Source organism: Rutilus rutilus (genome assembly GCF_951802725.1).
Source record: "Rutilus rutilus genome assembly, chromosome: 3".
Classification (NCBI taxonomy): Eukaryota; Metazoa; Chordata; class Actinopteri; order Cypriniformes; family Leuciscidae; genus Rutilus; species Rutilus rutilus.
Window position 1 is genome coordinate 9,687,511 of NC_140211.1, and position 16,781 is coordinate 9,704,291.

Here is a 16,781-nt window from a genome sequence, read left to right on the forward strand (position 1 = left end):
ATGGTACAATGACTGGTAGGCTACTCTTTTTATAAGTGCTTAACACAAATTTCACGATTTCAATTCACAATCTTGCAATTTGATTCCTGTCTTGATTCACTATCTATTCATCCTGATAAATACCAGGTAGGCTACAGCTACATGTTAATTTTTCCAAGGGTGCATCCAAAATCGGAAACTTCCCTACTATATAGTAAAGTGAAAAGATTACATTCGTACTACACACATTTATACTACATAGAACGTATTTTATCTGCGGTCGTGAAGTTATTACTTATTCAAAATAAGCACCTACTCAAGAGAGTATGCGAATTCAGACGAAGCCCATCTGTTGAATACTTCATTTCTCGGGAAGGAGCCTTCGAATTGAGACAGCCTCCGTCGCTCCGTGGTGATGCAATCAGCCTTCGAAGGATGCAGCCTCTGAATTGGGACGCAGCAATAGTCACCTTATTGGAGAGAAATGACACCTGACACCCTTTTTTTTGTGTCACATGCTAAATAGTGAGAAAACCAAAGTCCACACAAGTGCTTCATTCTGAAGTATTTATTAATTTTCTTCAAACAAACCAGAAACCCCAAAAACTATTCACATGATGAATATTCAAACATTGTCAAAATGGTTTCTTATGACCTTTTTTTTTTTAAATGGTTGTATCTCTGGAAATTTCAAGACATCCAACTCAGACGTGTGCGACAGCAAGCTAGAGACGCACAAGATCTCATTATGCAATGCTGATTTCGAATCAGCCATCGCCGCTGTTGGTTCGATTGATCACTTTAAGATGAACACACGACTCTGTGACAGCGTCAATACAGTACTGTTGCTTTTCACACACTGAATCAATAGATATGACAAACATGTATTTTTTTTTTAATCATCATTAACATTTTAAAACCTATTTTTGCATGCCAGTGAAGACATTAGGCATCTCTAGTTTATTCTGACCTGCAAAGTTACACAATTAATCATCTTCTTCGTGTTAGTATTTCTGAACACTGATTTCGCTTCTGAAATCAAAGATGAAAAGGCATTTTTATGTTCATCAGTCGACACGATTCTGACCTGGAAACAGTTTTTGTTTCCTCTCATATTGAAAAGGCAAAGCAAAAACTGTTTCGACGTCAGAAAAACTCGCCCAGTCACACCAAAAAAAAGTCATCAATTACACGTCTTTTGCGGGGATCACTTGTAATGTTATATAGATCAATTCACAGGTTCATAAACAATGTTTCATGGGTTCCTTAAATAAAATCACACGCTATTATGTCACAGAGCTAGTCTCACTTTTTTTGTTTTACGCATCTTAAGTGTGCCTTAATAGGCAGAACTGAACTGTTAAGGCATGTCATAAAAGAGAGGAAGAAAAAAAAATAAAAATAAAAATAAATCAAACAAATCTGAAAACCCAACAGAGAATGGGAAAAGGGCTAAGGTTATATACATTATTTACATGGCAGCCAGACTGAAGTGTAGTGGGACTGTGTTAAGCCATGTCAGCGAGTGTGTGTACTTGATAATTCATTTCTGAATGTGTGTGTATTTCAGTTATTATTCATGTGTGTGCTGTGTTTGTAAAGTTAACTCTGGCTGCGCTCGAGCAGAACTATTCTGTGCAGGTTCGAGATCTCATAGTTCAGCTGTTCCAGCATTCACAGTTCACTCCCTCCTCCTAGCAAAGAAACATGTTCCTCTTAGTAGTCCGAATATGGTGCCATGCCTCCATCAGTCCTCCTCTTCCTCCAGGGTTCTTCCCTCATTGACATGCAGTCATGATTACATGTGCTGTTGGGAATCTCCATCCCTTGGGATCTTCCATCTGAAGGCTGAGGACAGGAGATGGAGATGAAGACGAAGACGAAGCAGTGGAGAGCCTCTATCTCCATCTGAAGATCTGGAACAGCAAAGATCTAATCAAAGCAGAGAAAAGAAAGAAAAAAAAGGAAGAATTTTTTTTTTGTTGAGAAAATAGAGTAGATCTAATAATATATTTTAAAGGGTGTGTTCACACGTAGTGCGGTTTAAACATTTAGTCCTGCTCCGCTTAGGGTTCACATTGGCATTTTAATTTTAATTGGCATCACTTTCGGGTTAAACTTTCCGCGACTGCGCAACTGGGTTATAGGTTGCCAGGTTGAGGTGACAAACAGGTTGAAATTGTATATGGTGTGTGGATTGTGTGAATATAATGCATTTAATACAAGATCTGGCAACTGGTCAACATTAGACAAACATATTGGTCCGATTATTCATCAAGGAGTTTAGGCAATGCACATTACGGGAGTTTCCCGGGAGAAATAACAAACCGGGAGGGGTCCGGGAGATAGGGCTAAAAAAAAACGGGAGACAGCCGGGAAAAACGGGAGTATGGTTCACAACCTGATTGGTCGGCTTTTATTACGTATATTTTGCGAATGACCATCCAAATCAATGCTGTGTGCTGTGGATAAATGCGCTCGTTGTGTGTGCGTAGCCTAAATATGATGGCATTTGGACCAGCTGAGAACTCGTGAAGAGTTTATATAATGTGTAAAGGAGTCAACCCAGAAGCAGGAATCCCTCCGTCTGTCTCTCTCTCACACGCACACGCACACGCACACGCACACGCACACGCACACGCACACGCACACGCACACGCACACGCACACGCACACGCACACGCACACGCACACACACACACACACACACACGGTTCTGATGCCTGTACCGAACTGTGCTGGGCAACATCGCGACTGTTGAGGAAAAAATAGATACACTTCAGCATTCTGTCCTTTTAGAGTCGCATCCTGTCACATCATGTCCTGTTTTGGTTCGTTTACGTGTCTTTGGTCCGTGTTGCGTTCATATTTCAGTCGAACCGCACCAGAGTACGTTTGAAAGCGGACTGAGACTCATCTTTTCAGCGTCTCGGTCCGCTTGTTTGGTGCACCAGGGTTCAGATATCAGCGTTCACACTTATTCAAATGAACCGCACTAACAGAGAAATCACACCAGGTTCGTTTTAATCCAACCAAACATGTCAAGTGTGAACACACCCTAAGACAATATGAGTGCCGGTGTTAAAGCCCTCACAGCCCTGATAATAGCGTGTTGTGAGTTGGTTGCCATTCCACAGTGCTTCTCAACCAGGGTCCCGGGGCCAACTAGGGGCCATCAGTAAATGCCCTCAAGATGGCTTAAAGATCCCCTGTGGTCAAAATCAAGTTTTTAATGTCGTTTATATGCTGATATGGTGTTTTTTTTATAATCTTTAAGACAAACCATGTGCAAATTTATCACCAATGAGGAGTATTTTCTCCTTAAAATTGCAGTGGAGAGTCTCAAAAACACGGCTTCCTACCATCACAAACATGTGACTAATCCAGTCAGCGTGCGGCGCGGGGCTTTTCTCCAATGACTTTCTATGATGTTGAAATCTTTTCTAAGGATACTGATTTTCAAAAGGCAGCTGTCTGACTCTGAGATGGCGAACGGGAACATGGTTCGTGAAACATTAGCAACACATTATCAGCTGTTTGATAACAGTCAAGAAAAGGCTAATCATATAAATTACCATAATGTGTTTGACGTAGAGAAGCAATACATTAAACGCATTACCATTCTGATACATCGACTTGTAGACAAGCCTGTATAATGCTCTCTTCCTGTGTTCAAACATTCACTGATGCTCCAGAAGGAAAAATTATGCATTAAAAGCTGGGGGGTGAAAACTTTTGAACAAGATGAAGATGTCATTTTTTCTTGTCATCATATTCTTTCATTTCGTCCTGTCCTTCGGAAGCAACAGGAGATACTTACATGTTTCCAGGAAGACAAAATACAAACAGTTTACCTTGATTCAAAAAGGTTTCACCCCCCGGCTCTTAATGCATGGTGTTTCCTTCCGGAGCATCAGTGAATGTTTGAACCTTTTTCAATAGTTGTGTTTCAGTCCCTCGATTGTCCTCAGTTTGAAAAGATGGATCTCAAAATCATACAGTCACTGCTGGAAAACAGGTTCAAATATGCAAAAGATGCAGGAAAACTGAAGAATTTGCAGGACCTGGAAGGATTTTTCTGAAGAACATTGTGCAGTTTAACTGCACAGGACAAACAAGGGACTCAACAACAACCATCACAAAACCAAAAAATCTATTTGTGGATCATCCAGGTAACGACACACGGTATTAATAATCAAGAGTTTGTAAACTTTTGAACGGGGTAATTTTTTTTATAAATTCAGCTATTTTTTTGTCTTGTGGACTATATGTAAACATCTTTTGTTAAATATCTTACTTAGGACCGTACTAAATAAAACAAATGACATGCATTTTGTATAATCCCTCTTATTTTGTTAAAATAATGAACATTTAGCAGATTCTGCAAGGTGTATGTTTGACCTCGACTGTATATACAGTGTTGGCCAAAATTATTATAACAGTACGTTTTTTTTCATGTTTTAAAAGAAGTCTCGTCTGCTCACCAATGCTTCATTTATTTGATCCAAAATACAGCAAATAGAGTAATATTGTGAAATATTTTTACAATTTAAAATAACTGTTTTCTATTTAAATATATATTAAAATGCAATTTATTTCTGTGTTGGTAAAGCTGAATTTTCAGCCTCATTACTCCAGTCTTCAGTGTCACATGATCCTTCAGAAATCACTATAATATGCTGATTTGATGCTCAAGAAACATTTATTATCATTATCAATGTTGAAAACAGTCGTATACGATTTCTTTTCAGGATTCTTTGATGAATAGAAAGTTCAAAAGAACAGCATTTTTCTGAAATATAAAGCTTTTGTAACATTATTCAGAGTTTTTTTTTTTGGAAAGAAATTAAAGAAAATGTATAATTTTATTCAGCAAGGATGCATTACATTGATCAAAAGTGACAGTATAGACATTTATTATGTTGCAAAAGCTGTCCACACAACTGTCTTCAACATTGATAATAATAATAATAAATCTTTCTTGAGCACCAAATCAGCATATTAGAGTGATTTCTGAAGGGTCATGTGACACTGAAGACTGGAGTAATGATGCTGAAAATTCATCTTTACCAACACAGAAATAAGTTACATTTTAAAATATATTCAAATTAAAAAAAAGTTATTTTAAATTGTAAAAATAATTCACAATATTACTGTTTTTGGATCAAATAAATGAAGCCTTGGTGAGCAGAAGAGACTTCTTTTAAAACATTAAAACATTTTTACCATTCTAATAATTTTGGCCAACACTGTGTAATATCATATATATGTAAAAATTAGAATATCATGGAAAAGTTTATTTCTTTCCATAATTCCATTAAAAACGTTAAACTTCCATAGATTATAGATTCAGGGCCCACAACCTAAACGATTTCAAGTATTTAGTTGTTTATTTGTACATAATTTGGGCTTCCAGCTCATAAAACCCACGAAAACAGGATTTCAAAATTTTTTAATATTACATGAAATCACACAGTAATTACAGTGATACCATGGTCATTGAACCAGGTTTTGGTTCTTTTGGCAGTGTGGGCAGGTGCAAATCCTGTCCCAGAATGCAGAAGTCAGCATCTCCATTAAGCTTGTCTGCTGAAGGAAGCATGAAGTCTCTGAAAATGTCCTGGTAGACGGCTGCGTTGAGTGGACAGCACAGTGGACCAACACCAGCCGATGACCAACACAGACTGTGGAAACTTCACACTGGACTTCAAGCATCTTGGATTGTGTGCCTCTCCATTCTTCCTCCAGACTCTGGGACCTTGGTTTCCAAATGAAATGCAAAATTTGCTCTCATCAGAAAAGAGGACTTTGGTCCACTGTGCTTTATTAAATCCAGAGTCAACGCAGCCGTCTACCAGGACATTTCCAGAGCACTTCATGCTTCCTTCATTTTCCAGCAGGATTTGCACCTCCCCACACTGCCAAAAGAACCAAAACCTGGTTCAATGACCATGGTATCACTGTGTAATTACTGTGTGATTTCATGTAATATTCTAATTTTTTGAAATCCTGTTTTCGTGGGTTTTATGAGCTGGAAGTCCAAATTATGTACAAATAAACAACTAAATACTTGAAATCGTTTAGGTTGTGGGCCCTGAATCTATAATCTATGGACGTTTAACGTTTTGAATGGAATTATGGAAATAAATAAACTTTTCCATGATATTCAAATTTTTTTGGAAAGGGTCTGTATAAATATATATAAGTTTATATTATATAAACCATTTACAGTATAATATATCGAAAAGCTGTGGACCTTGTATTTAAAAAAGCCAATGTTTTAGCATTTTTTTGTTTTGCTAGGAGGATGCTCTGGGCATCGTCAAGTCATCACTAGTTGAGCACACCTTTACCCAAAGTACAGTAGCAGAAAAAAAGTTAATAAATCAATGAATAAACATAACCAAAACAAACAAATAAATAGTATTCTTACCAAACTAATGGCCTTGCGGAGCCGCAACCACTTCAAGCCAAAGGTGAACTTCAGCCATGCAGTCAGCAGGTGGTGGTAGAGCTGATGGAGCTTATTAGTTATTGATCTCCAATACAATACAAAAAAAAAAAAAGGTCCTCCAGTCTTTAAAAAAGCCTTTTTCAGTCATCAATGAAATATTTAATTCCAGTCCACAAAAAAAAACTAAAACAAAAAAACCGTTGGCTAGCACCCTGGACCAAGCAGTTTAATCCTTTTTACATAACGGAGAACACGGCTGAGTAAATACGCTCTGAATCTCCACATTGTAACCAAGTTTTGGAGACTGTTCGTATAGTCTTAAATATCAACATTGTTCAGTGAAAATCCTGTCCCAATGTGTCTGGAACTTCCCTTATCCTTCTACGGTAAAGCTTGTGTGGTGCCCGTTCTCAAAAGGCCTGAGAAACAACCACCGTAAGGAGAACGAGTCTCATGCTAGGGCGTCGAAAAGCTCCCGAAGCGCCCGTCCGATGACAGAGGGAGGGCGTCTCGCGTCCTCTTGCCTGTGCTCTCCGAGCCCAAGTGAAAGTTCCTCACAGTTTTGAGCAAATGAAAAGTGCATAGGGAGGGTATCAGGGCAGCGCTAGTCCCTTTGTCATCTGTATGAAGACGATGGCCATGACACCCCATCCACCCTTAGATGGGCGGTGGGTGAGAGAAATACAAAAACTATAAGCACTGTCCGAGGAATTATCTGGCAGATCTGAGGTCATACATTATGTTCTTGTTGTTGTCGTTGTTCTCAATCAACATCCAATATAATCCACAAGATGATTGGGGAAAGGGGGAAAAATAATGGTTAAAGCATTCAATATATGCATCTCAAAGTACCAAGAGGTCATCTGTGCTGTATGATTTTTGCCTTCTTTTCTAGGTACGTGAAGCATTTCTTCCGCCTTGATGATCATTATCGATTTCATTACAAAGAGAGATTAGTAAACAACAAAAAAAAGAACATAAGAAGTCCAGTAAACAAAATATGGTCGCCTTTATGATTCTATAAAAAAAAAAAAAACCACACCCTGTCCGTAAGATTAAAGGTACATGAAGAAATCTTTGATGTAATTCCATAACTTGTGTTCCAGCAATCCAAGTTTTGTTTCAGTCAGCGAGTTATATAGGCTGCGTTCATGTTCATATCCACATGCAAAAGGAAGGGGTCTTGACGTCATGCCATTGAAGTCCCCTTCCGACAAAAAACGATTCTCGACTGCAGAATCGCATATTCAATCACCACAAAAATGAAAAAAACAAAACAGAAAAAAAGCACCCACAAATGTCTGTGCGGTTTGTAAACAACCAAAACTCCAGTATGGAATAGAATATCTTTTTAAGTTCTCATTTTCATAGTCAAAAGAGTCTGTACGAACAGGATTGTAGAGGCAGTGTGTTTTTGCGGTAGCCGTCGTGAACGCATTTCCATCAAGGACTCTCGACGGACAAAAAACAAAAAAAAAACGATTTTCAATTTCGCTCCTCTTGACGTCCTGCTGATCACGCTTTAATATCCTGTGTTGAGCAACTCCATCTACACCGTTACATATTTGGAATACATTCAACTTGTTTGTTTGTTTGTTTTTTTTTTAAGAAGGAAAGAAAAAAGTACACAAATGCACTTCACATGGTGGCAACTTAAAAAAAAAAAAAGAAATCCAAGGAAAATTTTCAAAATGAACAAAAAAGTAGCAGCCCCAAGTGCTCTTCCTTGTAGTCCAATACTTTGTTTATATTCATAGATTCATATATAATCATATATAACATTAAAACAAAAAATAAATCACCATCATTGTCATTGACAACAACAATGAACAAGTAACAAAATATTCAAACATTTTGTGTGCACTGCTGAGTGCACTTGCACAGTTTGTTGCGATCATTTTTTTTTTGTTTGTTTGTTTGTTTTCTTGTTTTTTTTTTTTTATAGCCAGAAATAGTCAAAACCTCAGTCACTCGTGAACAAGAGAGTGGACAGAAAGGCAATGTTAGGTCACATCCTCCAAAATATCAAACATTTCTTTCATCCAAGCATCCCCAGGCTACAACAGAACTGTACAGAGATAGGCTCTCGGTTCAAAAAGCATGGGAGGCATGTGGGGGGCGGAGCCTTGTGAAGCCACGCCCCTTTGCTAAAAAAATAATGTCTCAATGGCAGCAATGAAGTCTAATCATTCGCCCTTTAGTTCTTAGGCACACATGTGGGGACAGAAAACACACACACACACACACACACACACACACACAACGTACGTACCACAAGTAACCATTTCCTAAAAGTATACAAGATTGAATTGAGCTCAACAACAACAACAACACACAAAACTAAACGATGATGACGAAACTAATGACGTGTTCTTAAACCTCACAGAGGCAAAAATGAGGCAGCGGAGGCAGGAAAGGACGTCCCTCGCGCTCCCCGCCACGAAAACTAAGAGTGCTGGTTGGCGTAAAATGGGCTAAAGCTTTTGTGTTTGAATCTAGAGGTCTTTCTTTGTTGGGGAATGAAGAGCTGGTGAAAGAGGATGTGTTGTGCCGTTGCCCACCCTCCCACCCCCCGCTCTCTCTGTCTCGCTTTCATTCGCTCGCATACTGCACATTTACAAGAGGAGTAATACACACAGTTCCTCCTGCACACAAGCGATCACATTCACAACATTCATTCGGTTCATAAAATACAAAAAAAATTCACTCCGAATGACGAAATGGCCTCTTTTGATCATACGTCTAAATAAGCGATTAAAAAAAATACATTGTGCAGACTGGTATGTTTTAAACGCGCGCGCACAAACACTCATTCCGTCTCAAACAAACATGCGTGTATAGACACACACACACACACACACACACACACACACACACACAGGCACACAATCACAAAAATATTCTTCTCTATTATATCTAACACATTTTTTTTATCTTTTTAACTTGCATTTTATGTGAGTGCAAATCTTCAAGTTTTATAATCAAAGTTTTTTTTTTTTATAATAGCTTTACATTTTTTTAATAGAAACTTTATATATATGTATATAAAAAAATGAAACAACAGTGTTTGTCTTTAAAGAGAGGATTTTTTTTTTCTGATAATGTCTGAACTGAAACACACAATGGTCCCCCAATCGCCACCGTTTCCTCCCAGCACAAACTCCAGTTCTGATTCAACACACACACACACACACACACACACACACACACACATACACACAGTATATGTATGTGGTAATATTTCTGAAGCCATACCACATAAATATACAATCTTCTCGAAAAAGAAAAAAAACAAAACTATTCAAATTACATCTTAATAAAGTGCATTAGTCTGAGTGTAAGGTGCTTAATGCTGTAAGTGCCAGAACTTTATCACCCCCCGTCCCCCAAACACACATACAGACACACAAAAATAAATTCACACCTGTTCCCTTCCCTGTTGAATTACATTCTTCTATTCCCAGCGCAAACCCACCCACCCCGCCCACCCCTGAACTGATACCTTACTCCTGGCTTATCCCCAATCCCCTCCCCCTCAAAGCAGTGCACATTCGACTTGCGGAGTCTGATTAGGTGGACCCGCGGGTTTAAAGGCCTCGTGTAGCTATTGCTGTGGATTCAGTAATCCTCGACCATCTCCATCTCATTTAGACCATACCGATCAGGGCCACCATGGAATGAGTACCCTAAAGAGAGACAGAAAGACAGTTCAAATACAGTAGATCAGTATACAGTAGCCAACTCTGTAGGTTCTCTTCAGGGGCTTTCGCACCAGACAATTTTCATATGCGTTTTTTTCTTCTTCCGTATCCACCTTATTCCTAAGCCCCATGACGTTTTGCGCTAATTATCGGTGTAAGCTGTAAACAATCAGTGAAAAGGCTCGCTCTATGAAGTACTCACGGTAAGACATCAGCTGTATGTGTTTGATTCACTAAAAAGAACCAGTTCACAGGAGTCATTTGTTCAGGAATCAGTTGAACTACACTGGTTGTGCTATATAGCCACGTTTCCACCGCAGGAACTTTCCCCAGGAACTAGGAACTTTGGGCTGGTACTCGATGTGTTTACACCGCAGGAACCAGGGTCTAAATGAAGTTCCGGGTAAATATTTCCCCCTCCGATAGTCCCTGCTCATGAGGTAGTACTTTTTCAAAGTTCAGGAACTTTCAGGGGTGGGACTTGTGCGCTGCACAAGCTGATTGGTTGTGTTCACGCCGCATTTTGGTTGGATGACTCCACGCAGCATTTTCTTTATTTTTAACCTCCCTTTTAAAAAGTGGCTTCATGCAGTAAAGTTGTCTGTCTGCAAATATGGAATTTAATAAAAAAAACTGGGGGACTGGCGACGAGTTTCAGGCTTTATTATTTGGGTATTTGTGGAAGAGGAAACTTTCTGCGCGTTCGTCACAGCCATCTCACGGCCAATGTCCGCAATAGCTGATAACATACAATTTTATATCTAACGTTAGCATTACGAGCTCTGAACACGCTTTATCAGTGCTCGTCTCTTTTCTGCCACAGCTTTTAATATTAAGTCATTATGTTTACACATTGTCATCTATTGCAAGGCAAACCATGTTACAAATTTACTATAACAGGATTGAAATAGCGCTTTGAGGTTGGTAACAAACAACTATTTACAAGACTGTCACTATTTATGATTGATAGACGGGGTTCAGGCTTTTTTTTTAAGCGTATTTGCGCAAAAGGAAATTTCTGCGCGTTCGTCCCAGTCATCTCACAACATACCTTGTCTAATTTTATACGCATACGAGCTTTCTGAACACGCTTTAGTATCAGTGCTCGTCTATTTTGTTATGTTAATTACCTCGTTAGTAAACCAATAACTGCAGCACAGTTTGAATCTCCTCCATACTTATAAATGTGGCGCTCAAAACTGATTACTGTCCGTCGCAGACTGGGAGGAGCAGTTGCGCGCAGTTTACCTTCCCGGTACTTTAGACCGCGGTGTAAACGCAGAAAGCAACCGGTCTGGGGCAAAAAAGGTTCCTGGGAAAAAAGTTCCTGGGACAAATTGTTCCGGGTAATTTCGGTGGAAAAGCGGCTTATGTGGTTTTGATTCACTAAAAAGAACCAGTTCATAGGAGTCATTTGTTCAGGAATCAGTTGGACTACACTGATTGTGCTATATGTGGTTTTGACTCACTAAAAAGAACCAGTTCATAGGAGTCATTTGTTCAGGAATCAGTCGGACTACACTGATTGTGCTACATGTGGGTTTGATTCACTAAAAAGAACCAGTTCATAGGAGTCATTTGTTCAGGTATCAGTTGGACTACACTAGTTGTGCTACATGTGGTTTTGATTCACTAAAAAGAACCAGTTCATAGGAGTCATTTGTTCAGGTATCAGTTGGACTACACTGGTTGTGCTATATGTGGGTTTGATTCACTAAAAAGAACCAGTTCATAGGAGTCATTTGTTCAGGAATCAGTTGGACTACACTAGTTGTGCTACATGTGGTTTTGATTCACTAAAAAGAACCAGTTCATATGAGTCATTTGTTCAGGAATCAGTCGGACTACACTGATTGTGCTACATGTGGTTTTGATTTACTAAAAAGAACCAGTTCACAGGAGTCATTTGTTCAGGAATCAGTTGAACTACACTGATTGTGCTACATGTGGTTTTGATTCACTAAAAAGAACCAGTTCACAGGAGTCATTTGTTCAGGAATCAGTTGGACTACAATGATTGTGCTACATGTGGTTTTGATTCACTAAAAAGAACCAGTTCATAGGAGTCATTTGTTCAGGAATCAGTCGGACTACACTGATTGTGCTACATGTGGTTTTGATTCACTAAAAAGAACCAGTTCATAGGAGTCATTTGTTCAGGTATCAGTTGGACTACACTGGTTGTGCTACATGTGGTTTTGATTCACTAAAAAGAACCAGTTCATAGGAGTCATCTGTTCAGGAATCAGTCGGACTACACTGGTTGTGCTACATGTGGTTTTGATTCACTAAAAAGAACCAGTTCATAGGAGTCATCTGTTCAGGAATCAGTCGGACTACACTGATTGTGCTACATGTGGTTTTGATTCACTAAAAAGAACCAGTTCACAGGAGTCATTTGTTCAGGAATCAGTTGGACTACACTGATTGTGCTACATGTGGTTTTGATTCACTAAAAAGAACCAGTTCACAGGAGTAATTTGTTCAGGAATCAGTCGGACTACACTGGTTGTGCTACATGTGGTTTTGATTCACTAAAAAGAACCAGTTCATAGGAGTCATCTGTTCAGGAATCAGTCGGACTACACTGGTTGTGCTACATGTGGTTTTGATTCACTAAAAAGAACCAGTTCATAGGAGTCATCTGTTCAGGAATCAGTCGGACTACACTGATTGTGCTACATGTGGTTTTGATTCACAAAAAAGAACCAGTTCATAGGAGTCATTTGTTCGGGAATCAGGGAGAGAAATAAATAGGTAAGGGGTACCTAAGATGCTTGGGTCAGAGTGCAGCATCATGGGCTGTTTCTTCTTCAGCTTTGCTGCCTGATCATAGACCACACCACTCTTCCCAGAATGCACTGCCTGGAACATAGACTGCAGAGTGCTGGGGTTCATTCCTCGTACAGTATCCTATTCCGACAAAAAGTGCAAGGGCAAGAATGAGGCGCAAACATAGGAATTAAAAATCTGATAAATGACAAACGTGACTTGGTTCTGCGCATCATGGAGATATAAATCACTGTCAGTACAGAGTTGTACTCATACCTGCAGTGGGAAGTTGTTCATGCTAAGTCCAGCCATCTCTTTGGAGAGCTTTAAGAGAAGAAGACCAAGAATTTAATTTCAAGAAGGCAAACACCACACGCACATAAAGACTTCACATCTTCCTGTCACACACACCTGCTGCTGCTGTCTCTGGTGGTTAGCTTTCTGTTTGGCACGGCGCTCCAGGAACTGTCTGGCGAACTCTTTGGCTTCGACAGTGTCGCCCAGATAGGAGCAGATAAAGTTCAACACCTCATACGGAGACTCCACCTCCTTCAGGTACGCCACAATGGTGGGCACTATGAACACAAACGCACACTCGGTTTCCTGCTTATGAACTCTCTGGCCTGCCAGGCTAATAATGCGCGTTTCACTGTAAAAATGTCTTTTGTTTGTTTTCACACACACTGAGGGATGAGTCTTAAATTATTTTTCAGAATAATCGGCAGCCTCTGCAGATGTTGTCAAACAAGTTATTTTATTTAAATATAAAGCAACCCAAATGAGAGAAAGGCTGGTGTGCGCAAATCCTGAAAGAGAGACGTCTTACCATCCTGGGAAGAGGAGGAGTTATTGGCGGAGGTGTTGAGCGCATGCAGCATCTGTTCACACCAGGTGGTGAAGCCGTCCTGAGACTTCATCCCCTGCAGGAGTTTCAACAGCCGATCCTCCTCCTCAGTGCGTTTACGGCTCCTCATCATGTACTGCTCACTGTACAAACACATACTAACGCTTTACCCAGAACACACACTTTGGATTGTACAAGCATAGCACTAACAATGCCAAGGTCATGGGTTTGATTACCAGATTGCTTTGCTTTTCCCATCATATGCATAAAATGTAAATTTCCCAGAGTTCCATGATTTTTCTAAGCCGTTTTTAAATGACCAATTTAAATGAAAATAACCAACTCACAAAAAAAAAAAAAATTTGCTCACAAATCAAACATTGCTATGGCTGTCATTTTAAAGCACACATAATATGCTTTTTTGAATATTGCCTTTCATGCAGTGTGTAATATGTGAAATATTGTGAGAGAATCGATTCTGAACCGTCGAAAAGAGTCGTTAGTAATTCCAGCCTCACTTCCTGTTAAACCCCAGGTTTTTAATACATTTGCATAATGCAAGTCTACGGTCTTCATTGGCTGCCCGCAAACAAGGTCTACTTTAGTTTTAGTTGTAGCCGAGGATTGGAAAAGTTTGGTTTGTGTTGTCGACACGTGTTTTCGGCGCTGCAAAAGCAAATCTACTTGGCTGCACTTCGACTGGATGAGGACTCGCGCTGAAATTGATACGGTAAAATCGACAGCATCATTAATGTTCGTATCACTGTGCATCAAGCACTGAGGAAGATCCAGAGCTGAAATTCACATCTTTTGACACACGCTGTAAAGCGATAGACCAATCACTACAGACTGGGCCTTCTGACCAATCAGAGCAGAGTAGGCTCTCAGAATGAAGCGGTTTAGAGACTGAATCTTCGAACGAACTGTTTCAGACACTGTGATGCATGTAAATCTATTGTAGGAGACCTCCAAAACAAAATTAGGAGCCTTTAAGAGAGAACAATAGGGGAACTTTAATATACACAGGTTCTAAACAACAGCAATATTTAGCTAATGATGCACCGATCTTTATCTGCCACAAACTTCAAGATTGCGCACCACTAATATTAAATGAAAAATTCTGGGTATTTTAAGATTTCATAATCTTTTCCAGGCCTAAAAAAACAAAACAATTAAAAAATGTCCTTAAATATTGTCCAAACTGATGAATTAGTTGATATTTGGCGTGGTTATTTCCACTTAATCATTAATAAGTGGTTATTTCCTAAATTTACAGACAACCTTGGCAATGGAAGAATCACATTTTCTACTTTCAAATATTTACATACATCATAGACATTATGCTTGGATTTTGAGTAGTTAAACTCATGAAGTGTTACATTATAGCAAAATTGTGTATGTCTCATTTACGACTATTAAACTGTTAATTGCATCCATGAAAATTGCTCTAAATGTTGTTATGAGCCATTGAAAACACCACTGAACTTATCGTTAGTTATCATGTGGTTTGTTTGTGTTTACCTCAGTGAGGGACTGCTGCGGCTGTTCTTCAGCCCCATGTTGTTGCGAAGAGCGCTCTGGTTCTTGAGGGCCTCGTCCCAGACGCCCATCCCTCCTCCCGAGGGGCTTCCACCACCACCCACCTTTCCATCCAAAGACCCAGATGCTCCCCACAGCGAAGAGGAGTCACTCCACTGCAGAGAGAGACATTCATAATGCATTCATTTTGATTTTCAGGACTGCACACCTGTGATGTTTGCATGTGCGTGTCGTACCCTCTGCTGTTGCTGGACTCTATGCTGCTGTTTGTGCATTCTCTCCGCCTCCGGCTGGATGTCCAGGAGGTTGTGGGGTTTGGTCTGCTTTCCCAGCCCAGGCATGGGTCCTCCGTTCCAGCCCGACCCGGAGCCCGAGGCACCCTGACGCGGAGCCTGCTGGAGCAACTTCATCAGCAAATCCTGCTGCTGGGAAAAACAAAAACAGCGATATGAAAAAAATATATATGATAGAGACCAAAACAAAATTAAATTTACACTACTGCTTTGAGTTTTTTGAAAGAAGTCTCTTATCTTTACTAATATTATTATTACAATAAAATGTTTTCTATTTGAATACATTTCAAAATGTATTTTTTTCCTGTAAAATAAAGCTGAATTTTCAACATCATTACTCCAGTCTTCAGTGTCACATGATCCTTCTGAAATCATTCTAATATGCTGATTGGATGCTCATGAAACATGTCTGATTATTCCCAATGTTGAAAACTGTTGTGCGGCTTAATATTTTTGTGTGAAATATTTTTAAAGGATTTTTTGATGAATAGAAAGCTCAAAAGAACAGCATTTATTTGAAATGTGTGTGTGTATATATATAATAATACGTTTTTAATGCATACTTGGTAAATAAAAGTATTAATTTCTTTAAAAATAATCAACTTCTCAAATTTCGAACGGTAATGTATTTGAGGTTATTTTAATATAACACTATCACACCTGCTTGCGCCTATAAAGATCCTCCTCCTCTCTCCTTTTCTGCTCTTCTCGCCTTTTTTCATCCCTCCGTTTCCTTTCCTCTTCCTCACGCTTGGCCCTGAGTTCAGCTTCTCTCCTCTCATGTAGCTGAGACACAACAAACCGGAGAGTTTTGAGTTCAGTGCATTTCCTCAGATCACCAGCAGAGGCCATCAGTGTCAACTCTTACCTTCTGAAGCTGTTCTAGAATTGGACCCTGAGTTGAAGAATTCATTAAGTCCCATAGACTGGCCTCACCGCCTGCTCACAGAAAAGAGAGAGAGAGGGCGAAAGAATGTTTGTTTATTTTCCGGATGCGAGTGTGTGAGGAAAAAACAAAGGGTGATTCTGAAAGTGCCCCCTTATGCTTTTTCACATATTACTCTCATGCAGTGTGTAATGCTGCGTTCACACCAAACGCGAATATGCGTCTGGCGCGAGTGATTTCAATGTTAAGTCAATGGTAAGACGCGTTTACGCGCGTCTGGAGGTCTTGCGGCGCGAATGAGGCGTTTAGCGCG

The 16,781-nt window shown here is 39.6% G+C and overlaps 1 protein-coding gene and 1 long non-coding RNA gene across 4 annotated transcripts in view; both read right to left on the reverse strand.

The window, feature by feature from the left end:
- Positions 1 to 531: 531 nt before the first annotated feature.
- Positions 532 to 8,194, reverse strand: LOC311288227. The gene is made up of 2 exons (XR_014626903.1): positions 6,413 to 8,194; positions 532 to 1,911 (listed from the first exon to the last, which is right to left on the reverse strand). It is a non-coding gene; the product is annotated as an uncharacterized lncRNA (long non-coding RNA).
- Positions 8,195 to 9,995: 1,801 nt separating this feature from the next.
- gigyf1a (GRB10 interacting GYF protein 1a) overlaps positions 9,996 to 16,781 on the reverse strand; it is a 37,273-nt gene continuing 30,487 nt past the window's right edge. For 2 of the 3 annotated variants that reach the window (XM_084405519.1, XM_084405517.1), the window contains exons 17-25: positions 16,451 to 16,521; positions 16,243 to 16,368; positions 15,526 to 15,714; positions 15,272 to 15,444; positions 13,733 to 13,893; positions 13,318 to 13,481; positions 13,183 to 13,230; positions 12,903 to 13,047; positions 9,996 to 10,119 (exon numbers count right to left, since the gene is read on the reverse strand). In XM_084405519.1, coding sequence (XP_084261645.1) covers positions 10,052 to 10,119; positions 12,903 to 13,047; positions 13,183 to 13,230; positions 13,318 to 13,481; positions 13,733 to 13,893; positions 15,272 to 15,444; positions 15,526 to 15,714; positions 16,243 to 16,368; positions 16,451 to 16,521 — 1,145 coding nt within the window. In that variant the 3' untranslated portion in view covers positions 9,996 to 10,051. The remainder of the gene's footprint in view (positions 10,120 to 12,902; positions 13,048 to 13,182; positions 13,231 to 13,317; positions 13,482 to 13,732; positions 13,894 to 15,271; positions 15,445 to 15,525; positions 15,715 to 16,242; positions 16,369 to 16,450; positions 16,522 to 16,781) is intronic. The other variant, XM_084405518.1, reaches the window with a different exon arrangement.